This window comes from Toxorhynchites rutilus, chromosome 3, assembly GCF_029784135.1.
Source record: "Toxorhynchites rutilus septentrionalis strain SRP chromosome 3, ASM2978413v1, whole genome shotgun sequence".
Lineage (NCBI taxonomy): Eukaryota > Metazoa > Arthropoda > Insecta > Diptera > Culicidae > Toxorhynchites > Toxorhynchites rutilus.
In genome coordinates this window covers 132,198,602-132,224,068 of record NC_073746.1, presented here as the reverse complement: position 1 = coordinate 132,224,068, position 25,467 = coordinate 132,198,602, and the positions used below count along the sequence as shown (strand labels likewise).

General features: G+C 37.7%; 1 protein-coding gene across 6 annotated transcripts in view; it reads right to left on the bottom strand.

Moving 5' to 3' along the window:
- The window catches only part of LOC129779729 (A-kinase anchor protein 200-like), a 249,670-nt gene that overhangs the window by 23,396 nt on the left and 200,807 nt on the right, over window positions 1-25,467 (bottom strand). The window contains exon 1 of one of the 6 annotated variants that reach the window (XM_055787383.1): window positions 2,831-3,222. The exons of the other annotated variants lie outside the window; for them this stretch is intronic. Within the exon in view, the coding sequence (XP_055643358.1) occupies window positions 2,831-2,845 (15 nt within the window). The 5' untranslated portion in view covers window positions 2,846-3,222. Of the gene's footprint in view, window positions 1-2,830; window positions 3,223-25,467 lie in introns of those variants that run through there. 6 annotated transcript variants of the gene reach the window in all.

The window sequence follows — 25,467 nt, the reverse complement described above, 5'->3', positions numbered from 1 at the left end:
TCCGCTACATCGAACTTTCACCCACACATGCGCAAGTAACTTCAATGAATACCATGAATACCATGAATTATTGAAATTATTCAAATCACACACGCTCGGATGCGAAAAGGCGATCAGGCTATTGTCATCAATCCTGATAAAACACCGGCTGGAGAGTGCGTGTGTAGATACAATTCTCGCTCCCGATTTTTTTTTCTAAAAATGGAGGTAATGTGACGAACCAGCCAAACGTGTTAAAAGTTACTATAATACAAAAAAAGGAGCGGCGTAAGGAAGAATACATCCACGTACGAGACGCTATCATGAGCAATTTCGACACAGCCTTTGCTTTTGTCAGACCAAAAAGTAATACACATGACATTACAGCACGTGTGTTCAATCAAAGAATGATGTCTTCAGGCCCATTTTCTGCAAGTGGGGAAAATATTGAACGAAAATATCTGATAATGTCTGATAATGATTATATATTATGGATGAAGTTTAAACTGAAATGTAAGGAATATACGAATATTTTCTTGATAATATTTTCACAACCAGATTGGACTTGAGTTGAGCGGATTACAGAATGGAAATTTGTGATCCGTTCGGGTAAGAATTTTCTTTTTTTTTTCAAATTTTTTCATTATATTGAATTAAGAAAAAAGTTTTTTTTGTCGGTCGACATCGTCTATAGCACCTCATTTATCTGCGAGTCATAAATCGCATCCCCGAATATCAGTTTGGTCTTCATAAAAAAAATAGATCGTCATTAAACTCGAGTTCAGGAAAATACGATATGAAATGTTTGATCACGGTGATATTTCTGAATTGTTCCACAACGATATAGCGGTGCGACATTTTTTATCAATAGAACACAAGCAGCATGAACATCAACCCACTTTTATTTGAACCATTTTATTCGTTCTATTTTTCTATTTTATTGCATCACATTTTATCACATTTTCTATTTGACAACAAAAATATTCACTAGAAATAATTTATATGGCATAACAACCTTTTGCCGGGTCAGCTAGTACGTATATAATAAGGTATATACGCATATCGCCTCCAATGTATGCCATTGTATACCATTTAATGTTTGCTGCGTAGGGAAGTGTAGAAATTTCAACGAAACTTGAACAAAGAACTCAAACCTGTTAAACTATCGTCTCCATGCGCAGATGCAGTGCATCTTTGTATTAGAATTCTGGACTAATTCTCAATTAGGCCCCACAATAATATTTCAATTTTAAAATTAGCATCCAGCAAACATTAAATCGTATAAAATTCCAAAATTGGAACCGATGCATGTTTATTACACACTTTTGGGTGATATACGATACGTATAACTGGCATGTACAAATATTATACGATTTAATGTTTGCTGGGTATTTAATACTAAAACAATATATTATTAAAAAAAATATTTGTGGCATTCGCTGGTATTTTACTTCTTACATCAGCCTTTTCCAAACCAAAATTTGGTATCAATATCAAAATATATTTCATCCTGCTCGAGAAAGTATTTTTGGAAAAAAAACATAGTATGCATGCAAAGTATGATTTATTTCTTTTTAATACGAACTATACAATAAACAGGAGAGTTTAGAACATGCGCAATACTAATGCTATATAGAACTAAAAATCATTCGGATGACCATGATGAACTAATATTCCATCGCTATGAACGGAAGCTAGGTTACTTAGATTGTATGTTCTGACTAATTAAATTCAATGGAGCATATTGACTCTGTGGCATTCTCAAATCTAGAGAGATTTGGAGAATCTATAACATCTGATGTTTATATAAACTCAATACCTGCATAGCACGTAGGCTCCATGAATTATTTTGGGTGAGATATCTTGCTAGGATCATTATATCAGTCGTGATTGAAATGGTAGATCAATTGGTCTGAACTTCGGAATGTTTTGGAAGCCCTAGAATATCTGATATTTATCTGAATTCGAAGACAGTGTAGCACATTGTAGCTTGGGTAGGCACCACAGAGACTACGCGTTAATCGAATTGAATTCGGAGGTGTAGCCAGGAGAAAAATAATACTGAAGTATGTGAGAAAAGAAAGATCGATCCAAGGTAAGTACACCTCGGATCGATCGAACATTGAATGTAAAAAAACTAAATTGGTCAGGGGATAGGTAGAGAGAGGGGAGGATAATATTCATACATTGTGAATTTATTTTACATAAATGAAACAAATAAAAAGTATAATAATAACACAAATAAAAAAAAATGAATAGAACTGGATAGTGTTTAAAAAAAACTGGAAGATTTCAAGATTTAACTGTTTGACTGGATCGAGAAAAAAAGGTTGAAGAATACAGTTCAAACTACAACATTGGCAACCCTGCGTAGAACACATAAATCTTGAGATGCTGAAGGAATAAACGGCACTAAACGATTGTTTGATAAATCCTATCATCATTAGTCGAGTGAAAATGATGGTCGTTAACATCAGTAGTGGCGCGTTACTGTCACTTCTTCCTGAGCACATTTTTCTTTGACGCACATTTCGCTTTGCGATCTTCTGTATTATGCGCGTATTTGTTGAAATAAATTCATCAATAAGAGCACACAACACATATTAACCGTTTTCCATTATTCTTTCTCGTCACGATTCTCGAATAACCATCACTATTTCGAACAGAATTCTCTTATTCACACTCTTGATAGTATCTCGCAGTTGTATCATTTTATGTTTCATGTTTCTTTGTTTTTAAGAGGCTTTAAACTTTGCAGTTCATTCGCCTCCAAAGTCATTTTATCATAACATTTTCACAGAACTGTTCACGGTCTCTCACAGAATTTGGCGAATTCCACACTTCGAATTACCTTCACGGCGCCCATAATGTAATACACAATCAGGCAACAACTGCAGCAAACAACAACACCAATTCCAATTAGCACCAAAATTTTGGCCGATTTTTGATTTTCTTTGGCGTCAAAGATAATCTAAACACGCGTTTCGAATTCCAGACGTTCTGATCTGATCTGCTAAACTCCCGAGCGATCCTGCCCCCTGTGTGTTTTTTCCCCGATTTATCACAGCTCCGTTCAGCAGCCGATGCTTCGGCAGAATAAACTAAAACGCAACTGGTGGATTTTCTCTTCTAGAAAGAAATATTGGGTCCGCAGAACAAAAAAAATAATAGAACTAGATATTCTCCCACAACACTCGACGACTTCTTGTGGACTGAGTAAAGACCTAACAGAAACTGATCCAATGCATCAGCGTACAATTTAATTTATATGTAGCGTGATGGTTGCCGTCGTGTCGCACCAAACATCGAAAAATCTGCCGGTTGCCTCGTTGCGCTTTGGCTATGATTATGTGTGTATGGTAGTGAATGGTTTGTGGTGGGAACGACGGCACCATCCACCAGAGTGCAGCAGCAGCAGCATGGGGTGGGTGTTGGGCACACAGAGCACGCGGGGCGGCGGCGATGGCCAATTCCGTCTGGTGTTGTTTGGCGGAAAGACAGTGAAAAAAGAGGAGAACGCTCTAAAGAAAAATGTATCTCTGTACGCTACAGCACCACATCACATCGTCCCTCGTCAGCAGCACGCCCGGAGAGTGAGAGCGGGCGGCAGCGCGGAAAAAGAAAGATTCTCTGCATCTAAATCATGCGACTTTTTCTTGTTTGCTAATGTTGCTGCTGCTTCGCTTTCTTCTTTGGGGATCCTCTCTGGAGGCGCAAGAAAGCCCCCTCAACATCCGGGCTCGAACTCACTTATACTCCGTGACCGATCGGCCGGCCGGTCTTCTGACTTGGTATAGGGGGAACTGCTTTGAACGCAAAAAATTGCTAGGTACATACGACGAAGTAGCGCGAGGATCGTCATCCGCTAGTGGATAGTGCGCGCCGGTTGTGAGATGTTCGGAAATGTGACGACATTCAAAACTGGACGAATAAAGTGCGAACGATAGAAGGGAATTATGCTGTTAATGATGTTTGATTGGGTTCATTTTGTTCTGTATGCAGGACATTATTTTCAACATAAGCCAGCATTCGAATGAGTATAGCTCATGGCGGTCGTTTTGGATTCTTCGAATCTGTCAAGAGCCAATCATTTGACTTCGCAGTTGGGCTTGCCAATTAATTCTGAATAATTTCACGTTTCCACAACGTTTGGGAATCATCCAGACTTTTTACAGAAAGTTAAGGAGTTTCGTTGCTGCTCAAAGAGCTTTTCGTGCAAAACACAATCGTCATTCTACTCCTTGAGACTAATCTATTCGATGTATAATTGAAAAGATTGTAACAAAGATTCATGATTCATCATTACACCCAATGAAACTCTCTATTTGGTGTGCACTTTGGTATGATGGAGGTATCATAGGGCCGTAGATATTCAGAAATGCTGAAATGGTTTTTTGTTAATAACTAACATGTACTTGGTTCACTCTGGCTGCAAAGAGAACGAAGTTTTGCGTGTCTAGCAACAACATAATTTTGTTTTGTTTTTCATATTTCTAGAGGTTCTGAATCAGAAATTGACGAAAATGTGAGCTTACAGCATGGAAGGGAGTCCTGTTTTGTAACACGTGAGCGGTAGAATGATAGATTTGATCCTACACAGTCAATTAGTGGGAGCCCAAACTTCAAATTGAAATATCTCAAAGTAATGTTTTTTGCGCTTGGTTCCTTTTTGGCAGAACCCCGACCATATACACTGCGATTCTATAGAACCACTCATTTTTTCCAGAGATATGTAAGAAGTTGGTTTAATTGAAGTATATATATATATATATATATATATATATATATATATATATATATATATATATATATATATATATATATATATATATATATTTTGCTGTCATTTGTTGTTTTGTGTTGCGTTTGATTTGCCTTTGCCATTTTATCATTAATAGACTGTCATCAGAACGACACATTCAAATTATGCAGATTCTTTTTTTAAGAAAACCATGATTTAGTTCGAAAAGCTCAACTTTTTGAGTCTTTTCGTCCATTTAACGATCGACATAATCGTTCATCAGGAATACGTCAAAAAGAAAAACTGCCGTACTTGGAGTGATGACAATACTCGAATCGTTTTCGAGATACCATTGATCTTGGTCTTGGTCTCCGTCTCTTCAAAAATGATGCTACGGATAGAACAACTGCTAGTGTTGTTGCAGTTAAATCGATACCAAATCAGAGAACGAAGAAAGAATTCATACCACGAATTTTGACGTCCGATTTGTATAAAAATAAATACTGTGAAGTAATTCGGACGCTTTTTCCCGAACCGATTCGCATTCATCTGTAACCGAAATTCTGCAGTAGCCGATACTGTGTAAACTAGACATAAAACTCAAGCTCTGTTTTCTGATATTACAGACAACAAAAGTTAGGACAGTGCCAACATCTCGTAACAATCGAAATCAAAACAATTTGGTTTTGATAACTGTTGCTATCTTGAGAAATTTTCGACAATCTTCTCTTAACTCATTCAACTTAAACTTTTTGAAGAATTCAGTCACTGTGAACTCTACGGTTTATCTTTATCTCACCCATTTATCAAGAAACAGAAGCCAGATCATATGTGATTGCTCAACAATAAATAAACATTAACGCGTCAATTAGCGAAGAAAATCATTAATCTCTCCAATAACGATATTTTAACCACAGCTTACACCTTACAACCTTATTGTTTAGGATGTCTCATGCCACAGTTCAATCTCTCCAAACGGTTGATGTGTGACCTTCCTTTGATTGAGAGGAGTAAACGGTGGAAAATGCGGTATCTTTCACTACATTCTTCAATTTACTTTTCTGGTTTACGCATCAAACGCGTGCGCCGCGCGGTTGCGCTGATAATTGTCTGTGATAATGCGTCGGAATTAACGAACAGTGGAAAATTGTGTGAAAGGTAAAAATAAATTTTTAACAGTCGGCTTCAATCGTTTCGGTAAGTTTTAAGTTCTTCTTTTTGGTGATATGTGAGCATGATTTAAATATTCGTTTCAGGCTATTAGCTCGGGTAGGCTCGTAGTTGCTCTCCATGATTGTTCTGAACTAGTGAAATTGCACATATGAGACACTAATTTTCGCTTGTAAGTATCAAACTGTTCTAATTGTGCAAACTTATGCGATTCAAACTTTGAATAGTCATTAATGACGCCAATCACGTCCTTACAATCATCAGTGGAAGGAATGGAATGTTAGTATGATGTTCGCGGCCAAAAGGGTCGCCTCGATAGATCGTTGATAGTGGAAACGGGTAAGAATCAGAATTCCCTGCCATGAACGATGTGATTCTGAAAAAACGCGGATAACTTGCACTTGCGATGTAACATCTGAGATAATTTTTGGATACCGTTTTTGAGTAGATGACTTTTTTAGTATATCTTCTGCTGGCTTATATGTTTCTTACTAAACTCTTCGTCAGAACAAATGGACTCAAACGAGTTGACAATCAAATGGACTCGACATAAAATGCATTTGTGAGTATTGAATTTCGAATCGAAAAAAAACCTTGCCTGAATTGAGTAAATATTACTGAAATTATTCGTGTTAACATCAAAAAAGATCATAACAGATATTACTTCGTCAAATAAATATTTTTTTTTCTCTACTGTAGTGACTTTCAACACATTTCGGCTGGTTCGTCACTTTTACTTCCATTTTTGGAAGAATGTTGGGAGTGAGAATTGCACTCGTGATCTCTGCGTGAGAGGTATGGATGTTACCACTACGCCAGATCGGCTCCCGTCAAATAAATATATATATGCGGGGATCAATGTGAGCAACATATGAACTAGCCGAGAAAACAGCTCTCGGTAACAACAACCGCATCGGAACAATTTTTCACCTTCAGATTTCAACCGAAGAACACAGCTCTCACAGCAGTAAAATACCTTCTTCACATCCGGCGTAGATTAAGTTGCACTTTGACGTCTCTTTCAACCCGCAAAGAATGCTCGGACTCGAAAATTGAATGATCGATGGGAAAAAGCCACAAATAAGCCCAAAAACACTCCTAAACTCACACATGCCTTCCACAAAAGAAAATTATAAAAATTGATAAATTGTAAGTTTTAAATGAATTCTCAACTTTAACACAAGGTGTTGGCTGACTAAAACGACATCAAAAATTCAAGAAGCTTTAAACTTTTTCAGTTCATTCGCCTCTAGTCGTTGTAATAGCCAATTTAGCAAATTTAGCCTAGATTCTCAATCTTGCTATTTTGGACGCCCTCGCCGCTATCGCTGACTGGTTGTTAGCTGGATGATTGTTGAGTAGTAATTGCTAGCAGAGCAAAACATATGCCTCTAACTCGATACAATGTGACATGTGCGGAATCGACTCTCAAATCAATGTTGAGGAACAGTAAACAAATTCCACAGCACGCTCCCTTATTCTCTTCAATAAACTAATATTTAATTACACGAAATGCTCCCAATGTCCATGCAACGTAACATGGAAAGAAAAAAAAACCATACCATTATAAGCTAACGCTCAAATTGCATGCGACAAAGATTCTGTTAAAATAATGTTAAGTAAATTTATATGCGATGTCGGAAACTTCCTCGTAATGTCCAGCAGCAGCAAGCATTTTCTAATATTTCACAAACTTGATTTTAATTATAATGAATTAATTATATATCTATAGAGCCTTAATCCTTGATAAAACGTTATACACTGCGTTTCACAACAATAGAACCACTCATTTTCCCTGAGTTTTCAAAGATATGCAAACCAGAATGGGTTATTTGAACTGATTGAGAAATAAAGATGTAATTTTGTAAAGGAGTGAGGGTTTTTCCATCTGGTTCTATAGTTGTGAAACACTTGAATTTTAGTTTTATGAATATTTCGCGCCTGGACACAACAATAAAGTTCAAATGGCCAGTCTTAAAAATGAAGATAGTTATTATATCCTAAACTATATACTTCAATTCAACCGACATTTTACAAATCTCTGAAAATTCAGAAAAAAATGAGTGGTTCTATAGGGTGGAGGCGATCTGGCGTAGTGGTAACATCCATGCCTCTCACGCTAAAGGTCACGAGTTCAATTCTCACTCCCGACATTCTTCCAAAAATGGAAGTAAAAAGTGACGAACCAGCCAAATGAGTTGAAAATCACTATAATACAGATAAAAAAAAAAAAAAAAAAAGTGGTTCTATAGGTATGAAAGTATATAGAGTATATATATGTATAGAGTTTTCCATGTAGAATTGCATGAAGATTCCATTTTTTTCTTACTTTTCTTAGATGGCTACGATTTCTCAAAGTATTGAAATTTCGTAAATTTGCAAAAATTCATATCTCCATTTTGGTAAGTTTGCCATGACACTATACGTCAAACTTTGTTAAATGCTTTTCCAATAACAATTTACCAAAAATTATAAGAAATATGTTTAGAGATATAAAAGTTTTTAATATTAAATTCTTTTTTAGTACAAGTTTGTAAAGTACATTTAAAATGTTTTTTTTTTTCTAAATACATAGTTTATTAACTTTTCAACAACTTTATCAAACATAATGTCTGAATAAAATACATCTGAATTTCGAGTTAGGTTTTTTTGAAAGAAAAATCAATGATCTCGAATACACCCTTTTAACCCGTTCGTCGCCCAAAGTGGCTTTTCTGAGTTTCTTGCGGAGCTCAACTTACGGATAAATTATTGAATGAAGATCAAACTTAGTTGGTAAACCACTTTTACATGATCTAGCAATATTTGATTTAATATGAAGATGAATTGACAACAATAACACATGCCAAAGTCGTATTATATGGGTTTCGCAAAAAGCTGCAGTACAAACCATCCGCACTAGAAATTGATAAAAAGTATTGTATAAACATTATAATGATATGGTTAAAACTTTATTATTTTTCTACATTTCATATAGTTACACTTAGGTGCCTATTCTATCAAATTTCTTTTAAAAATCCATATCTGGGTGACGGGGCGACGGAAGTGTTAAACAATCAAGCGTAATTTAAATTGGTCATATTATAATGAAAATTTTGATTTTAGATAATTTCCATCATAAGTACCAAGTTTCAAAGAAACGGAGAGGGTCGGGTCAGCGGGCGGCTGATTAGGTGCGGAATTGCTCTATGGTTTTTGGGAAGCGTATTTTTTTAAAAATTCAGTAAGATGTATGTTTTTGCTATTGAGATATATACTTCTACATGTGACGTCATATGTGAAATTAGAAACGACGTGTCCACCAGATCAAACGATTTCCAATTGTTGATGGCACATGGATTGAATGGACCACACTTAACACCGTTTTCGAATAAGTACAACGCAGCCGAATAATATAATGAAACATGATAGTATTTTACCTTTTTTTGCATTTCTTTTTTTTTTACTTTTTAATTTTTTTTGGGTCACCACAAACCAACAAGATTGCGCGTTTTCTTATCCATTATTCAGTCCATAATTCTCCCAAACCACTTCCACCTGCAGCCACCAAACAAATCTGTTCAATTACACCGCGACGGTGTCCGTTGTTGTTAATGCCACCAATTTTATCATCTATAATCAGCGTCATCCATCAATGAAAATTCCTAGCTGCCGCGCTGCCGGCCGGTAACGAACCAAATTGAGAGATGTGAAAAGCAAAGCGATCGATTGTGGGAGCGAGAAATGCAAATATGCACAAAACGGTAAGAAGTGATTGAAAGTCAATCGCCGCGTATTTGCGAAACACCTTTTATCGGCAACCACTTTTTGTGGCGTTAACACGGCTGCAATCGTTGTAGCGGAAAAAGCTTTTGGAAATAATGAGCACCTGTGAGCGATGTGGTGGCGGCTCGTGGAGGGGTGTGCAGTACAAAGAGATAAATAATCGGAAAAGTGCCCAATAATTTGGTGCAGCAGCAGCAGCAGCATTTTCTTATTCAAATTTGGCTAGCGCGCTCCAACGCTACTTACCATGAACTGTGAAATTTCTCATTCGTCAATAATTACAATCATTTTGGCAGTGGCGTAGCAGTTTCTTTGGCGAATTACAATCCGAGAGGGTTTTGCATTTCATTCGAATCGCAAAAGGTTTAATGTCTCCGATCTACAGAGCGAAAGTGCTGCAAAAATAAGTAGATTATATACCACTGTAAGCCCGCGATTGTCTAAAAGATAAGTTCATGATGGGCATTCTTTAAATCAGCCGAGGTTTGCTGAATAAACACATTTTATGGTCGATGCGATTTTCATAACGCCCTCGCCCCAGACTTAGCCAATACACGAAGAAAGTCATGCGAACATCGCCTCCATATCGAAACGAAAATGGTGCATACACAATCAATTGTAGAGAAGGGAATCCCGCGCTCCCTTCGTTGGTAGGTTAGTCACAGGCAAGTTTCTTTACACACATACATGAATTCTTAATTTTCTAGAAACCCTTGTTCACAGGAGAAGGCGCATCGGAGAGAAATGTGTAGGACGGGACTCACGGGAAATATGAGTGCACCGGGCAGGGAGCAACATACCCCGAGCATTAGAAGAGGGGACACAGGCTAGAGCAATTAAGAGCTGCAAGCTTATTCCGCGATGCCACGCGGGAAGGCGCCCCCGCCAATCGAACGGCTGCTGCCGCCGGAGCTCTCTCTATCTCTCTCTATCAAAGCCATGTATGTGCGCGCATACCAAAGAAGGTAGGAAGTTGTTACCCGATGCAGTTAAGAGATTAAGCAAAGTAGCACTGAAGTGGTTCAAGTTGAACGTTGAACCGTAACTTGCCGTGCGGCAAGAGTTGGAGTCACCGGCCGGCCGGCTGCATTTCTGGAGCACAGCGCATGTGGGAATTGATTTGTTTTCTTTCAACCATTAGAAGGGGCAGGGGAGGGGGGGTTTGGCCGCAAGAAGTGGGAAGCTGTAGCTCGTGGATACATTGTGTATGGATAGCAGTTGACTGTTTAATTTAATTTGATTCAGTATGCACCCGTAGGTTTCAAGTGAGTGCGCATTAACGATTTATTAGAGCACAAGCTTAGCTGCTGGTGGTGTACTGGATTGAGTTATTGGTAGGTAAGATCAGCGACATTAAAGCAAAGAGGCTAATGAAAAGCATATATAAAAATGTTTAAATAGAGGAGGGGTGATTGACAATTATTGGGTTTGAATTCATGGTGTCCCGCTGTATATTTTGGTTATGAAGAAATCCCATCCAGTTCGCTGTCTCTCCGATAGAACATATCAGCTATTCCATGTCATACCGATTTAGTGGTTCTCAAATTATTGTTAAAAGTGATAATTGTGTTCTTTATCGTAAAACATTAGACTCGTATTCTTTTATTTTTTCATTAGGGTGCCCTTTTCCATTTTAGGGTGGTCGGAAAAATCATTTTTTTCATTTTTTCCCCGAAAATAACTGTTTTCAAAAAATCATAACTTTTGAACCACTGAACTGATTGAGATGATCGACATATCAAATCGAAGCCAATGAGCTAAATATTGAACCTGCGAGTGAAAAATTATTTTTGTAATTATTGATTGTATTCTTTTTTTATTGTTTTCATGGCTTTGGACTAGAGTGCGCTATATTTTTTCATATTTTTTCTTGAAAGCTTGAGGATTATTTTCACCCGCTACCTTTAACCCTTTCGCTACGAGCGTCGTCTATAGGCGACATACGCGCGTCGACCTGTGTGTACGAGCGTCGTCTATAGACGACAACAGGGTTATACTGCACATCGATCAAACCAGCGCGATATGCATACTTTTCGGCGCGGTACTGCGTTCAGCGGGAGCACTCCGACGGAGCACACTGCCGTAGTGGAAGGGTTAATTTGGGGGTGCCGTTCATTTCCGGCTAATTGGTAGATTCGTTGTAAAAATAAGAGAGTCAGTTCAGGAGCACCATTTTTGAAAGGGTCGAATAAAGGGACTCCCGATTTGGTCTCTATTTACCCTTTTTTACACTCACGAATCACACCGACCAGTGTAAAACATAGATGAAAAGTTATACTATGAATTTCAATTGCAAGTTCAATAAAAATAAGAATTTTGTTTCTTAAAAACGAAAAAGAATGTCTTTCTGAATGTTTCATATGTCCCAAAGGAAGACTCAGCTTCCCAAAAATAATATAAACATATGATCTCTTCAGTCTCGACACCCTGAAAACCACAAAAAGAACTAATTTTTTTTGAATGACTCGTTAAAAAATATACATTTGGAGTAGGGGAACTGGGGGTAAGACCGGCACCCCTCGAGTTTTACTAGAAAACTCTAATTACCTATGTTTTTGAACACTGTACATTAGAGTGCCAATGAATGTAAAAAATCGAACCTAAAATTTCAAAAAGTTACCCTGTACAAAATGTTCACCACCTCGAAAAAACACCCTATGCCAAATTTCAGCTCAATCGGACTTAAGGGAGAGTGGCACAAAGCGGTGAAAGTTTGAGTTTTTTGAAAATCGAAAAATAACCCAAGGGGGGAGTAGAGGAAATCGGGGTTTTCGACTTTTTTTATGCCAAATGTTTTAAAATTGCATGAAACGTCGAGATTTAGTGTCATCCCGAAAAAATAATTTTTGTCAAAAATCGGCACTCTGGGACTTTTTTTCGGAATACGAAACGAAAAGTATGGTTTTGGGTGCCAATAAAAAAAGTTATCTCGATTTTTCATTCGGAACTTGCCACGAAATGCTGATTTGCACAATAATATACCCTATGCAAAATATTAGCTCATTCGGATTTACTGGTGTCGCAGACGTTGAAATTGGAGTTTTCGAAAAATCTGCGGAAATCGGGGTTTTTAAAGAAGAATTTTGATTCCAAAAGTCTTAAAATTGCATGACACGCTGAGATTTACAGTTATCTTAAAAAAAAATTTTTTGAATGAAGTCCGAATGAATAGGGGATATTATTGTAGGTATATAGGGTATATTATTGTGGAAATCAATATTTCGTAGCAAGTTCCGAATGAAAAATTGAGATAACTATTTTTATTATCACCCTACACTAAAGTGACCAGATGGTCAGAGGTCTAACGCGGGACACAAAAAACAAAACGTTATGTATATACGTTATGTGAACATAAACCATAGTTTAGCGAGTTTAAACTGATCAGTATTATTTCTTTCTGAGTATCGGCACTCAGTTGTGATTTTTAGGTGGTTTAGATTTTGTTTACGCCCACTCGCTCGCTCAATCAGAGCATTTACGCCTGGCAAGCACGATTCAAATTCTACAATTTTCTTCAAATTACCGAATGAAATGCTCTAAAATTCCAATTCATTTTTCATTTATTTTAGTGTTAACGTTGAATGCATACAGACTAATTTCGGATGGCGATGAAAGATAATTTATAGGAACGAATTTTATTCAAATCTTACATTCATTAAGTCTAGAAAAAAAAATTATTCAAGGCTGTTGATTCGCAGCAGCAGCACTGTCAAGCAACTTGATGATTTTTCAGTACTCAAGCTCTAACCCACAGCGAAAGAGTTGGACATCCTGAGGCACTTTGTGTCCACCAGATATAGCCGATCTGGTATTTACAATATCATCTCTTTGCCGCCCCTTAAGCCGAGAGATCGTAGCAACCGGCCAAATGGTGGAGAAGAATCTGGCCAAAATGGACATTTTTATGCGAAAGTGTCAGACAAGACCGGCCGTATCTGAGCAGCAGGCAATCACCTAGAAGGAGTAGCTTGAGGTGCTGGTGAAAAATTTCTTTACGGCGAAAGAAGTGAAAAACTTATTTTCGTACTCAGAAAGACGAGACGTACTTGATGCTAGAATTCAACGAATGACAGGGGACCGGGTACTTTACGTTCCCCAGGTAATCGATGACGTCGAATATATCATTCACATCAAGGTCCCGAAGAAGGTCCTTCTCTGACAGACGTGAGAGAAATGTCCTAGCCGCTCTTCTTTCGATTTATATTGTGAACGGGGAGATATATAGTACGAAGTGCTTGCCGGAGTTGGGAAGGTGATGTGGACTTTATGCCGAACCCTGGGATCAGCCCATTATGCAAAAAGATCACTGGAGGATGGATCGGCTGAAGATAAACATTATCGCGACGACCACCAACCTTCCCAACATTCCCCAGCTGCGCTCGATAGAAAACATTTGGGCGAATGGACAAAAAAAAGGAACCCCCAAAGCCACGAAAAGGTAAAACAAAACGCCGATATACATATTTTCATCGGCCATGGTTCAGGTTCCGGCCAACTTCCGTAAGACCGCTCAGCGCTTCATTTACGATACTTCATCAAACAACTCTGTCTCTTCTTGTCGAGTATACACTAGTTCTTCCGGCTCATTTAAAACGTTAAGCCCTGACCGAGCTAGAGGACCAAAGATGAACTTTTCATCTAACTCACGTTGGTTTGATATCGCGGGACATTTTCGTTTATTTTGCCAAATGCGGGACGTTTCGCGGGACGGAATCTTACGCGGGACATTTTGTTGAAATACGGGACGTCTGGTCAGTTTACCCTACACCATACTTTTCGTTTCTCATGCCGAAAAAAACTATGTTCCAGAGTGTTGATTTTTGACAAAAAAAAATTTCGAGATGACACTAGATCTCGACGTTTCATGCAATTTTAAGACATTTGGCATCAACATTTTTTTTCGAAAACCCCGATTTCCACCCCTCTTGGGTGATTTTTCGATTTCCAAAAAACTCAAACTTTGACCGCTTTGCGCCACTCTCCCTTAAGTCCGATTAAGCTGATATTTGGCATAGGGTGTTTTTTCGAGGTGGTGAACATTTTTTATGGGGTAACTTTTTGAAACTCGAGATGAAAATTTTTATTGGCACCCTACTGTACATGTTAGTATTTATGATTTCAGACGTTAGTTTAGACGTTAATTCAAATCCAACCCACCGTGATTCGTCAAATGTTGAAATATTAATTAAAACAAACGCGAGTGCTTATGATGTGAAACCGGATGTAATTTTATTTTTCAAGGTTTTATTCTTGAACGAGGTTTCAAATCCTTTTTCGTTGTTCTACATTTTATCCCCTGAATTGTTAACTATCACTGGGATTCGAGTTGAGTTAAGTTAAAGCAATAAATTGATAGAAATCTCGCGTAACTTTCGAGAAGGTCGTATGTAACATTCACATCAACTCGAGAAAAACGAAATTGAAGATCGGAATATTGTTTCGCGAATTGTTTCAAAAAGAATCAATCTTCATCACTACTTTTACCACTAGCTGTCAATTATAATTCGATTATAATTATAAATCGAGTGTTATAACACTGAAAAGCCGTAAAGCTGTTGTTATGTGATTTTAGTTTGAAATTGAAGCCTCCGAGCGAAAAATGATACATTGGACGTTTTTACTGACCGCTTTATACATTGGAAAAATAACGTTGCACGATGAGAATTTGAAAATAACTACTGAACAACGATCCAAATACTTGCACTTCGTGCTAAAAGCAGATGATTATTGTTATCACTCGTTGCATTGAACTAAAAAAAATATCAACACCCGAAAATAACAAAAATTCAAAATGACCAAAGTGCGACTTCGTGTTGTTTTGATTGCTTTGCTACTTCGAACGTATCGAACGTCAGAGGAAAGTGGTGTCCGAAATAACAGTCGAGTGCTTGAAATTCGAATCTGTACATTGGAAATTTTTGGTATCGGCAATAAATAGGTGAAAAGGATAGATATTTGAACGATTGTTCTCTCAATGCATTCAATAATTGAGGACTAATGGTGTGCATCCATTAACTCGATTTGTTTACATTTGTTATTTGGGACTTTTTCAAATGTTACACGAGAAATAGTCTCCTTGAAAAATGTATGCTGTTGGGGTAAGACCGTAACCTTCTGAGTGGAGTGAGCCCGGCATGATTTCCAGTTAGTTGATGGTTATTGGAACATACAAAGGTCGTTCAAATAATAAGTTTCAGTGCCTCAGAAATCGAGGAAAAACACGGTGATTTTCGTAATCTACGTTTTATTTTCTATTTTTCTACATAATCGCCGTAACGTTCGAGGCATTTTCCATAGCGTGGCACGATTTTTTTCTATTACGAGCGCGAAGTGCGTAGCGTCCAACTTTTTGAAGTACGATGTAACTGCATCACGAATTTTTTCAGTGTTACCAAATCGTTGACCGCTGAACGCCTGTTTCATCACCGTACTATTGTGAAGTTTTGGACCGATTAAGAACCGCGATTAAGAACGAATGGCCAGGTTTATTGACGAGAGGAGTGTTCTTTATTTTTCCGCGATTTCTGAAGCACTGAAACTCATTATTTGAACGATCCTCTTATTTTCCATCTACACCCAGATTTTTTACGTGTTTTTTGCGCGGTTTTTACGAGGTTTTTTACGCGGATTTTCCAATTACGGCGTTTTTTTACGCGGATTTTCCAATTAACCCGCGTAAAAAAATACCAGTGCAATATCACATCTCTCCCTCAGCTCACATTTCTCTTGTCTACTCCCTCAGAGCATATTACGGTAATTAGTGCTTGTAATGGAGCTTAGCGCTTATGAAGGAAATTAGTGCCGCACCTTATTACGATTCTTACGTGGATTTTTTGTGTTGAGTAACGGGGAGCTCACCGGGCGGTACAACGGGATGGGGTTTTTACGGGCAGCGATTCGTTAATATCTTTCCCTGTCTACTTAGCTCTGGATGGTTATACCCACAATGTTTCACTACTATTTGAGATGGTGCTGCCAACGACCAGTCGAGTTGGCATGAAATTCGTCTATGGTCAAAAACTATTGATACGATCTTTATGGGGGATTCGATGTCCAAATATGTATGCATTGATGAAGTATAAAAAGGTCAAGGAGTACAGCGAGCAATACTGTCCTATCAATTTTGTTCCATCTCAAGAGCGAGAAAAGGGAAGGCAGAGAAAAAAGGGAAAAAAGTAGGAACACAAAGGAAAACAGAAGATTGAAAGAAACAGGGAGGTAGATAGAAGGATGATGGTAACGAGAATGAGGAATGTAAGGAAAGTATTCCGTTTTCGATCTCCTGTCTCCTCTTGAAAATCAAGAAGCATATCTGGCCGAAATAAATTAAATCGCTATCCAATATTCTCAACCATTAACAAGCATCCGGAAGCGTCAATCTCAAAAGATCTTGAAAACAAGGCAAATGCCGAACAAAACTTGTGTGGATTACGTAAATTCATCGTCGTATCGTTTCGCGGCGATACCACTGCTTTATCGCTGTTAAAGATTTCCCTCCGATTTAGGGATTCCAAAGAAAAAAAAGGGCCACAATTTTCCACTTATTTCAATTTCCCCCAACGTTTATCAATCCCATCAAAGAAGCGTTACAGAATCGAGGCAGTTTTTCTTCTAGAAAGCAGATGTGCCCATTTTCTCCCTTTCCTAATTCCTCTCTCAAGTAGCATTGTTGAGCCGTTGTACTCTCGACTTGATCCACACAGCGTGCACATTCAGTGATTTCCAGTTTCCCCATTCGATTGATCCATTACCCAAATTGAAAATTTATTTGAAACGATTTTTTTCTGCTAGGATATGAAAAACTGTGACTTTATATTAAAAGCGTGCGGCGGACTGTGCGCCATTCGGAAGAGGAAGCAGATGAATCCCACCCACCATCTGGAAACAACACTGGCGGCCGGCAGTGATAAATCCCCATCAGTTCCACATAAAATGTTCCAGGCTAAATATTTGCGTTTGGGTAGCGTTCTATGCGTGTATATTCTCATTCTGATGCGTTCCGATGCACATACGTCAATCAATGACGTCCACCACCAGAAAGCGCACAACAACTGGCTGGAGAACGTTCGTCCGAAGGTTTATTTCGGCCAACACACCCGGACGATATAAAATGTTAATTTCCAATTTCTTTCTATCTGTTTTTTGGCAAACAATAATAGCATCTCGTTCTGCCAGAGCCGGTAATTTTTTTTTACTTTCTTCTCTGAATGCTCACACAGTTTGTTGTCCGCTTTTTAAATTGTTTGTGTTCCGTTGAGTTTTTCTTGTTTTGTTTTTTTTTTGCTAACTTTACAGTCCATCAGACAAGCACAATGTGTGCACTTTTTTCGCTTCTCTCTATCTCTATTTACAATTTTTCGCTAACGGCACCGAACCAAGGTTGTCCGAATTATTGACGGATATGATGTGTCGTGTGTGTTTCAGTTCATTGTGGCATGGGCTGATTGGTTGAGCTTGCTCGCAGGGGACATGCGGCAACAGTAAACTCGCTCGATTAGTGCTATTACAGTTGCGGCTGCTTCCGATGTTTTCAATAAGAAAGGGTTATTCGGAAATGCTTAAGCAGCTTGGGTACCAAAAATGTTTTTGTCTTTGTAGCCGCGCACATCTGGCAAACTGTTGGAGTGGGATGACAGCAGATTGCGCGTCATTGAAACAAATTGCTCATTGTGGAGACGCCGCATGTTTTGCTCCGCGCTAAAGTTTGTATCGGTGGAAGCGCTTAGTCAATTTGCAACGATTTTGTGTTTCTATCTTTTTTTTCCTGAACCATTGCTCCGTTAGAGAATGTAATCGTCGAAAATAAAATGAAGCACGAGAAAAAATGTTTCTGCCGTCTGTCTTAGGTGTGGTGACTCTCTTGAAAGATCAACGGTATTTCCTCGTTCTTTGCGTTTGGATGACATTCAGCTGAAATCGAAACGCAATACACGGCTAGCAATACTCTGTCGTCGTCACCGTTGAATTGGTACGTAACCTGTTGCGGATGGGGGCTGCTGACTTGCAGCACACCACAGCAGAACGACGATGCAAACGAACGAAACGTCCTTTACATTCCAATCGAGACGCCGCCCACAGAACCGTGCGCCGGGCGATACGACTCGGCGATTCATCGATTAAAAATGCACAATGCTAGAAATACCTGCGTGCTGTCTGTCTAGTGCAGTAGATAGAGTTCAGAGATTCTTTCCGATCACAGAGAGTGCAATGGCAGCTACGTTGCCTTAGCAGTGTACACGTCTGTATGGCAGAGTTGCTTTTTTTTCGTTTATTTTCGAATCTACAGATTACTACGGATTTTTCATTTTTGTTTGCATTACATGAACTAAAAAGTCGTGAAAAAAGTAACACATGCATTTGTTTCGCTCTGGTCAACCCCAGTTTCTATTTGCTTCTTTGTTGAAAGTGTTAGCTTCTGAATGCATTTCATGCCAACTGGACTAGTCATTGGCAGTATCATCCCAGATCGCAGTGATACATCTACAAGTTAGTGAAAACATTGGCCATTTAAGCAACTTTGCATACGTAGGCATTTTTTTTCTTATTGTTGTACAAAAATTTCTAATTCAAAATACTATAAGACTTGTATTATTTTGTCAAAGAATGAAATGTAGGATTGTTTTTGTTCAAGTTTCCATGAAAAAAGTTGTATGTTTTTTATGTTTAAAAAATACGTTTTTAGAAAAAAAATGTTTTTTAATTATTTCTTTTTAAATTATTTTTTTTTAATTTGCTCGATATTTTTTAATGAAGATCGCGATAATGATTTAATGAATACTATACACTGGAGCTTCTTTTTACGCGAGGGATACGTGTCGCGTGAAACATAACCGCGTAAATTTCTAAATTTGTGTAAAAATCAAACAAACAGTGAATTATTAGTTTAAAATTCAACCGATATTCTAATAATTGATTACCTGATTTTTTGCATGGTACAATCATGATATCTCTTTCTCCTTATATTTCTCAGCTACTAATCAGTGATACAATACAAACTAATTTCGTGAAAAGTCACATCAATATTAGCATATTAAATCTGTCTACACTGTAACCACTTTTTTACGCCGTTGATACGTGCTGCATAAGAAAACCGCGTAAACTTCGAAATCCGCGTGAAAAGAACGCATACATTCCGAAATCCACGTAAATTCCAAAATTCTTGTGAATATAAACCGCGTAAACTCCTGCGTAAAAAACGCATAAGAACCGTGTAAAAACCGACTTCAGTGTATTTCATTCTTTGATCAAAATTTTTCAGTTCTTATGAACAGTTTTCTTCTTAATTTTGAGTTTTTTTAGCTTTTTTTTTTAAATATGTTTTTTAGAGAAGTGTATTTTATTCTTTTCGAAAAATCCTTTTTCCAATGATTTTTTTTCAATTTTCTCGATATTTAATGAAGATCGCGATTATGATGATTTAATTAATTTAATTTAACATATCCTATCTTGACCAAAATTTGCAGACAAAGATTTTTTTTTAATTTTGAGTATTTTTCAGTTTTTTTACGAATCATTTCAAATTCAATAACAATAAGACCTACAAAATTTTAGTCAATGAAATAAATGTAGGAAATTGTTTGGTTTTTAATTAAAAATATGTAATCTGAAAAAATAGTTGAGTTTTTTGTTCTAAAACTTAAAATTCATTTTTTTCAAAAACTGTTTTTCTAAATTCTGAATCATGAATGAATAGCCCATACTAGAAGGTACTTGTACAGGGACAGTTTTTCTCACAAGTTCTCCATGTTTTCTTTGAAAAAATACTTTTAATGTTTTACTCGTAACATTTGGGTGTGTATATTATAGCGATTGGCATGTTCTGCAAACTTTTTTCCATTTAGAAACATGTCTACCGCAAGAATTTTCATGCAAATTTTGTAAATAGTAGGGGAAGGGTGGTAAAGACGGACACCCTAAGTTGTTTTTTTTCGTGAATTTCACAAAAAATATATAGCTATCTCTCCACAAATTGATAGTTTAGGTCTCTTTTTATGATAAAATTTGTCTTTGAGGCAGAAATTTTGAAAAGTTAATGTGTCCGGCATCTTTGAAAAAATTAGATTGAGTCAGGAAAGACGGACACTTGGCGGGAATGATGGAATGATTGATAGTCTAGGTCTTTTTTTTATGATAAAATTGGTCTTTGAGGCAGACATAAAAATTTGTCTTTGATTTCATGTCTAAAATAGCTTCCGGCATTCGGAATGACAAATTGGGATTACGTTTCAAAAACCGCTCAGCTGGTTCCATATGTGGTTGCACTTGCAAACGTAGTTAGTAGACATCTGTTAATAAAGGAAGGAGAAGATAATCAAATGGTTTTCAAAACAAAATGTTTGTTGTTGGTCGGTGGAGTGTTCGTCTTACCCGACTCGATTAGTATTTTATTTTCGTCAATATTTTTGGAGTAAAATGAGAAAACTTCACCGCTAATTCGATAAACTGGAAGAGAAGTGATGGTAAAACATTCACGTGATGGAAAATACCCCAAAAATTACTCGATAACAATGAGAACCTTATTTTCTGCAGACTCAAAATTTACATCGAGCTGCTCATTGTAGATTACTCTTTTGTTTTTATTTACAATTCTAACAGAAAGCCAGCTAGGTGTACCCAGTGAGTGTCAAAGGTATTGATACACTGTATTGCAAGTTTGTACATCATTAAAATTTAAAATAAAAATATAATTTATCAATTATACAGGGGTGTCAGTCTTCCCGACTTTCCCCTAAATGCAATAAATTCTTTTTTACGCGATTGAAGCGTGCTCGCAAAAAAAAAATCGCGTAATTACAAGCGAATCGCGTAAAAAAATCACGAAAAAAATTGCGTAAAAACAGTCCAGTATATAAGTTTTTCAGGAGTTTCTATACAAAAATTCCATATATTCCAGGAACTATGAAAGATAGAAAGTTGACGTCTCCGACAAAAGTTTATATTTAAATATTATCTAAACCTTTGTCGAATACAGGCTATCTTGACTTTAAACAAAATTTAGATCAGATGTATTTTTTTCAAAGAAAACATGAAAAATTTGTTGGAAAAACTATTTCACTGTAACTCCCTTTATCTTCCGATGTACAGATGATTTGTTAGTTTCTGTATGGGCTACTCATATAACTTTTTTCAGAATTAAAAAAAACTACATCTCAAGAAAAAGGAAATTTCAATTTTTTCATGGTATTTTTCTTAAATTTTTTTTTGGTATTTTGAAATGAAAACTTAAACTATTTCCTACACTTTATCTTTATTTTATTCATACAAAACTAGCTGACCCAGCGAACTTTGTCTCGCCCGAAATCGATGTTTTGACATGAATACTTTCGAACTTTGCCGTTCTTTCGGAAAGCGATGTTCGTGGCTTCAATCCCAGATCAATCTTTTTGTTTAATAAAAATCAATCTATAATTTGCGATGACGTATGTATAATTCCGACATCTACGGTGGTGTGAAACAATTAACTCTATCAGATTACCAAGCTCGAAAGCAGTTTCATTTTTTTTCCTTTTTATAAACGTGGGAAAACCTTATTTTATATATAAGATACTTCAAATTCAAAAACTTTGCGGTTGGTTAAGTGAATAAACTTAAAATCATTTTTTTTGACATAAAATTCAGTGAATATCGAGTATAATAAGTAATTATTAATACAAATTACAACAATAATACTTTCTACTAAAAATTAGTCATTCTTATAACAAGTTGGTTCACGTAACACAATTAAAATCAGTATCTTGATAGTTTCAATTAACAACTTGTGTTAATTAATCGATTTTTAGACCTCGTTGACACCTAAACTCAGTTTTCGCGTTTGTCGACCTCTGGGAAACCGACATCGACCCCAAGGGATAGGGATATCGACCACTTTGAGAATTACTTACTTTGACCATTTAATTCATCCGAACTTTCAATCCATTAGAGGTACTAGATTTGGCTAGATGCTCTTTTACGTTTGATTAAAAGAAATATTAAAATTATGCCGAAATTCGACTGAATTGAAGTAATTGAGAAAACGTGTTTGCAATTCTTCTTCAGCGAAGTTGTAGTCCCAGATGATAATGACAGAGTAAAATACGAGAAGATAAGGTTATAATTAGATTTAATGGCATGGAAATCCGATTTGCTATGAAGCTTTCAGGTTCAAGATTGAGGAGTTACAGCTTAGGTAGACTATACATTTCCGTAGATTTCCGTAAATCTGGCAACTTTACTGTGTGGATCCACTTTCCCCACAGATGTCGGAAAAACGGCGACAGCTTGTTTACGGATCACACTGTGGTAGGTTAGCGCTATCCAATAGCCAAAAATAAATGGCAAATCGATTCGCAAGCGAGCGGAAGAAGAAGAAGACGGGCAAGCATCACTTGCACCCGGATAACAACGGCAATGCGTGCGTATCCGTCCCAAAATAAAACAAGCTCAGTACTCTCGAAACTATCCATCGTATTGATATCGTGAATCTTTGGTGAAGAAGATCACGCTGCTGATAAGCGACAGAGGGGCGAATCCCATTAGGCGCGCAGTTTGACTAATTTGTTGGACGTATTTATTGCTCTCCACCGGCAGTAATGGCAGTAGTCCAAGTGAGCGAAGGTATATCATTTCATGCACTGCCACTTGTGTTTCGGCAGCGAAAAAGGGCGATAAATTGCTGTATGGCAATAAAATTTACGAGATCATTTGGGGGTACGCGCTCTGCTTGAGTATGATTAAATTATGATCCAAAAATAACTGCGTGTGATAGGCGCAACACATAAAATGTAATTTATTGGGAAGGGTGACTTCTCTCAGTAGAGGAAAAAAAAACATCGCTATTCAATTGAACCACAACTGTCGAAAAAGATAAGTAACTTCCCGATGAGAGTGTCACTTCATAATTATGGCATTCTGTAATTCGAAACGCGGTCATGATCTTCCCCCCAACGGATATCGAACCGCCGCCGCCGCCGCCGTAAGCAAATTTATGGTGATTGTGCGGTCTGAGGCGATACCGCAATCAACAACCTGATGTGTTTGAGAGTGGGAAGCATAACCGGCAGCAGTGGCACCGCTATCGTCATGCCATGTCAAAATCATTCCATTCTTTCTTGGAGTCGCTGGTACTTGGAGTACAAGCGCGCAGTAATACAATAACGTTGCGCGTCGTGTTGGGGGGCTTGAGAGTGAATCATGTTACCTACTTACATCCACAGCATCTCCTTCAACCCGCGTGCAACAAGATAAACCACTACCGCACCACCAGTGGGATCGTCGTATTTTGCTCTTGTTCTCAATCATGCGTAGAAGGAATGAGAAGGTATATCTTCTACTGACGCCATCACCGAATGGACGGATGCTACCTATAGCGCAGCGGGTTTTCACGTGCAACCCAAGGAAAAGGTGGGATGGGTGGCTGCATGTGTATATTGACAAAACATCGCGCAGTTCATTGTGGCCGTGTTTACACCACACTGGACTTCACCCGAGTGTAATGAAAACAAAATTCCTGCGGAGCAAGGCACGTTCTTACTTCCTAAAATACAACAATGATGGAGAGCAAAGGTTTCGGAAACATTTGCGCTGCTAGACGAAGCTTGTGCGGAAATTATTTGTTCAGAACAAAGTATTACGGCGCATAGTTTCGAACTGTAAACGAGTGGTGTTTTGTTTGGTTGTACCAAAACTTAAAAAACAACCGTCATGAGAAGGATGTTCATTCATTGATACTCATTACATCATTATTTTTTATTCCGTCCGATATTGCGATGGTATTTATTGGATGATGAATTGATTTACTGTACTGTCGTAATATATTTGAACTTGTTGCTAAATTAGATTGAATTTTAAACGCCTTGAAATGCAATTCCGACGATTTCTTTGGAGGAAACATTATTTTCTGTGTGGAGATATTTTGTATCCAGGAATAAAACAAAATAATGTGCGCGATCATTCAATGCGTCAAATGAGATGAGAACGGATGTCATGAGAAGCTGTGACCTGTATGGCAAATATTATATTGAGCAGGGCTCTGCATAGTCGTAGTCAACTGAGGATAGTCAGCTGACTATCTGACTGACTATATCCGTAGCCAGTTAGTAATGATTTTTGGCTTCTTCAAGCAGTTTTCTCCGCCAAAACGACTGTCGGGCGTTTAGTCGCTATCTCCCTCTACCGAGACTCGACTCTATCATTTGATTCATCCCAGTGAAATTGTCCTCATTGCATTATGAAGTGACTTCCCCCAAAACGAATTTGCTCCTCTCTTTCTCTCTCCAATGTACGTGTGCATGCATCGATGTTTGAGTTCAACGTGGTTTGACATACGCTACATGTGAGCTAGATTCTTTTGTATCGTACACGAAAATTACTCACACGTATAAAATAGCGTGCAGTGTGTGTGCGCGCTATTTAGCACGCTATTTACTAATACTAACGCTAGGACTTTTATACGTGTACGTAGAAATAAGACTGCGTACGCGGGTATACATTTCGTTCCTAGGGGAGTAGAAATGTGGATTGAAGTCAGTTGAATGAAGAGGCAGATTAATATTCATTAGTCGAGTCAGTTAAAATAACCACTGATTGGACTAGTTCACCAGTCATCCTCGCTAGTCAACGCTAGTCAATTCATTTTCTAGTCAAGTCACTTTTTGTTGCCGGGGACTGCCGAAGCAGTTCTAGTCGAAGCGAAGCTACTGAGAGTAAAGGCGGTCCTCATTTTTCACCTTCAAAGATTTCAGGTCCTGGTTACCACTACGACAGATCACCTCCTTGAGATATTATTTGTATTTTTTGTTACTATTTGTTTAATTGAATGTGTGTATTCATCTAAA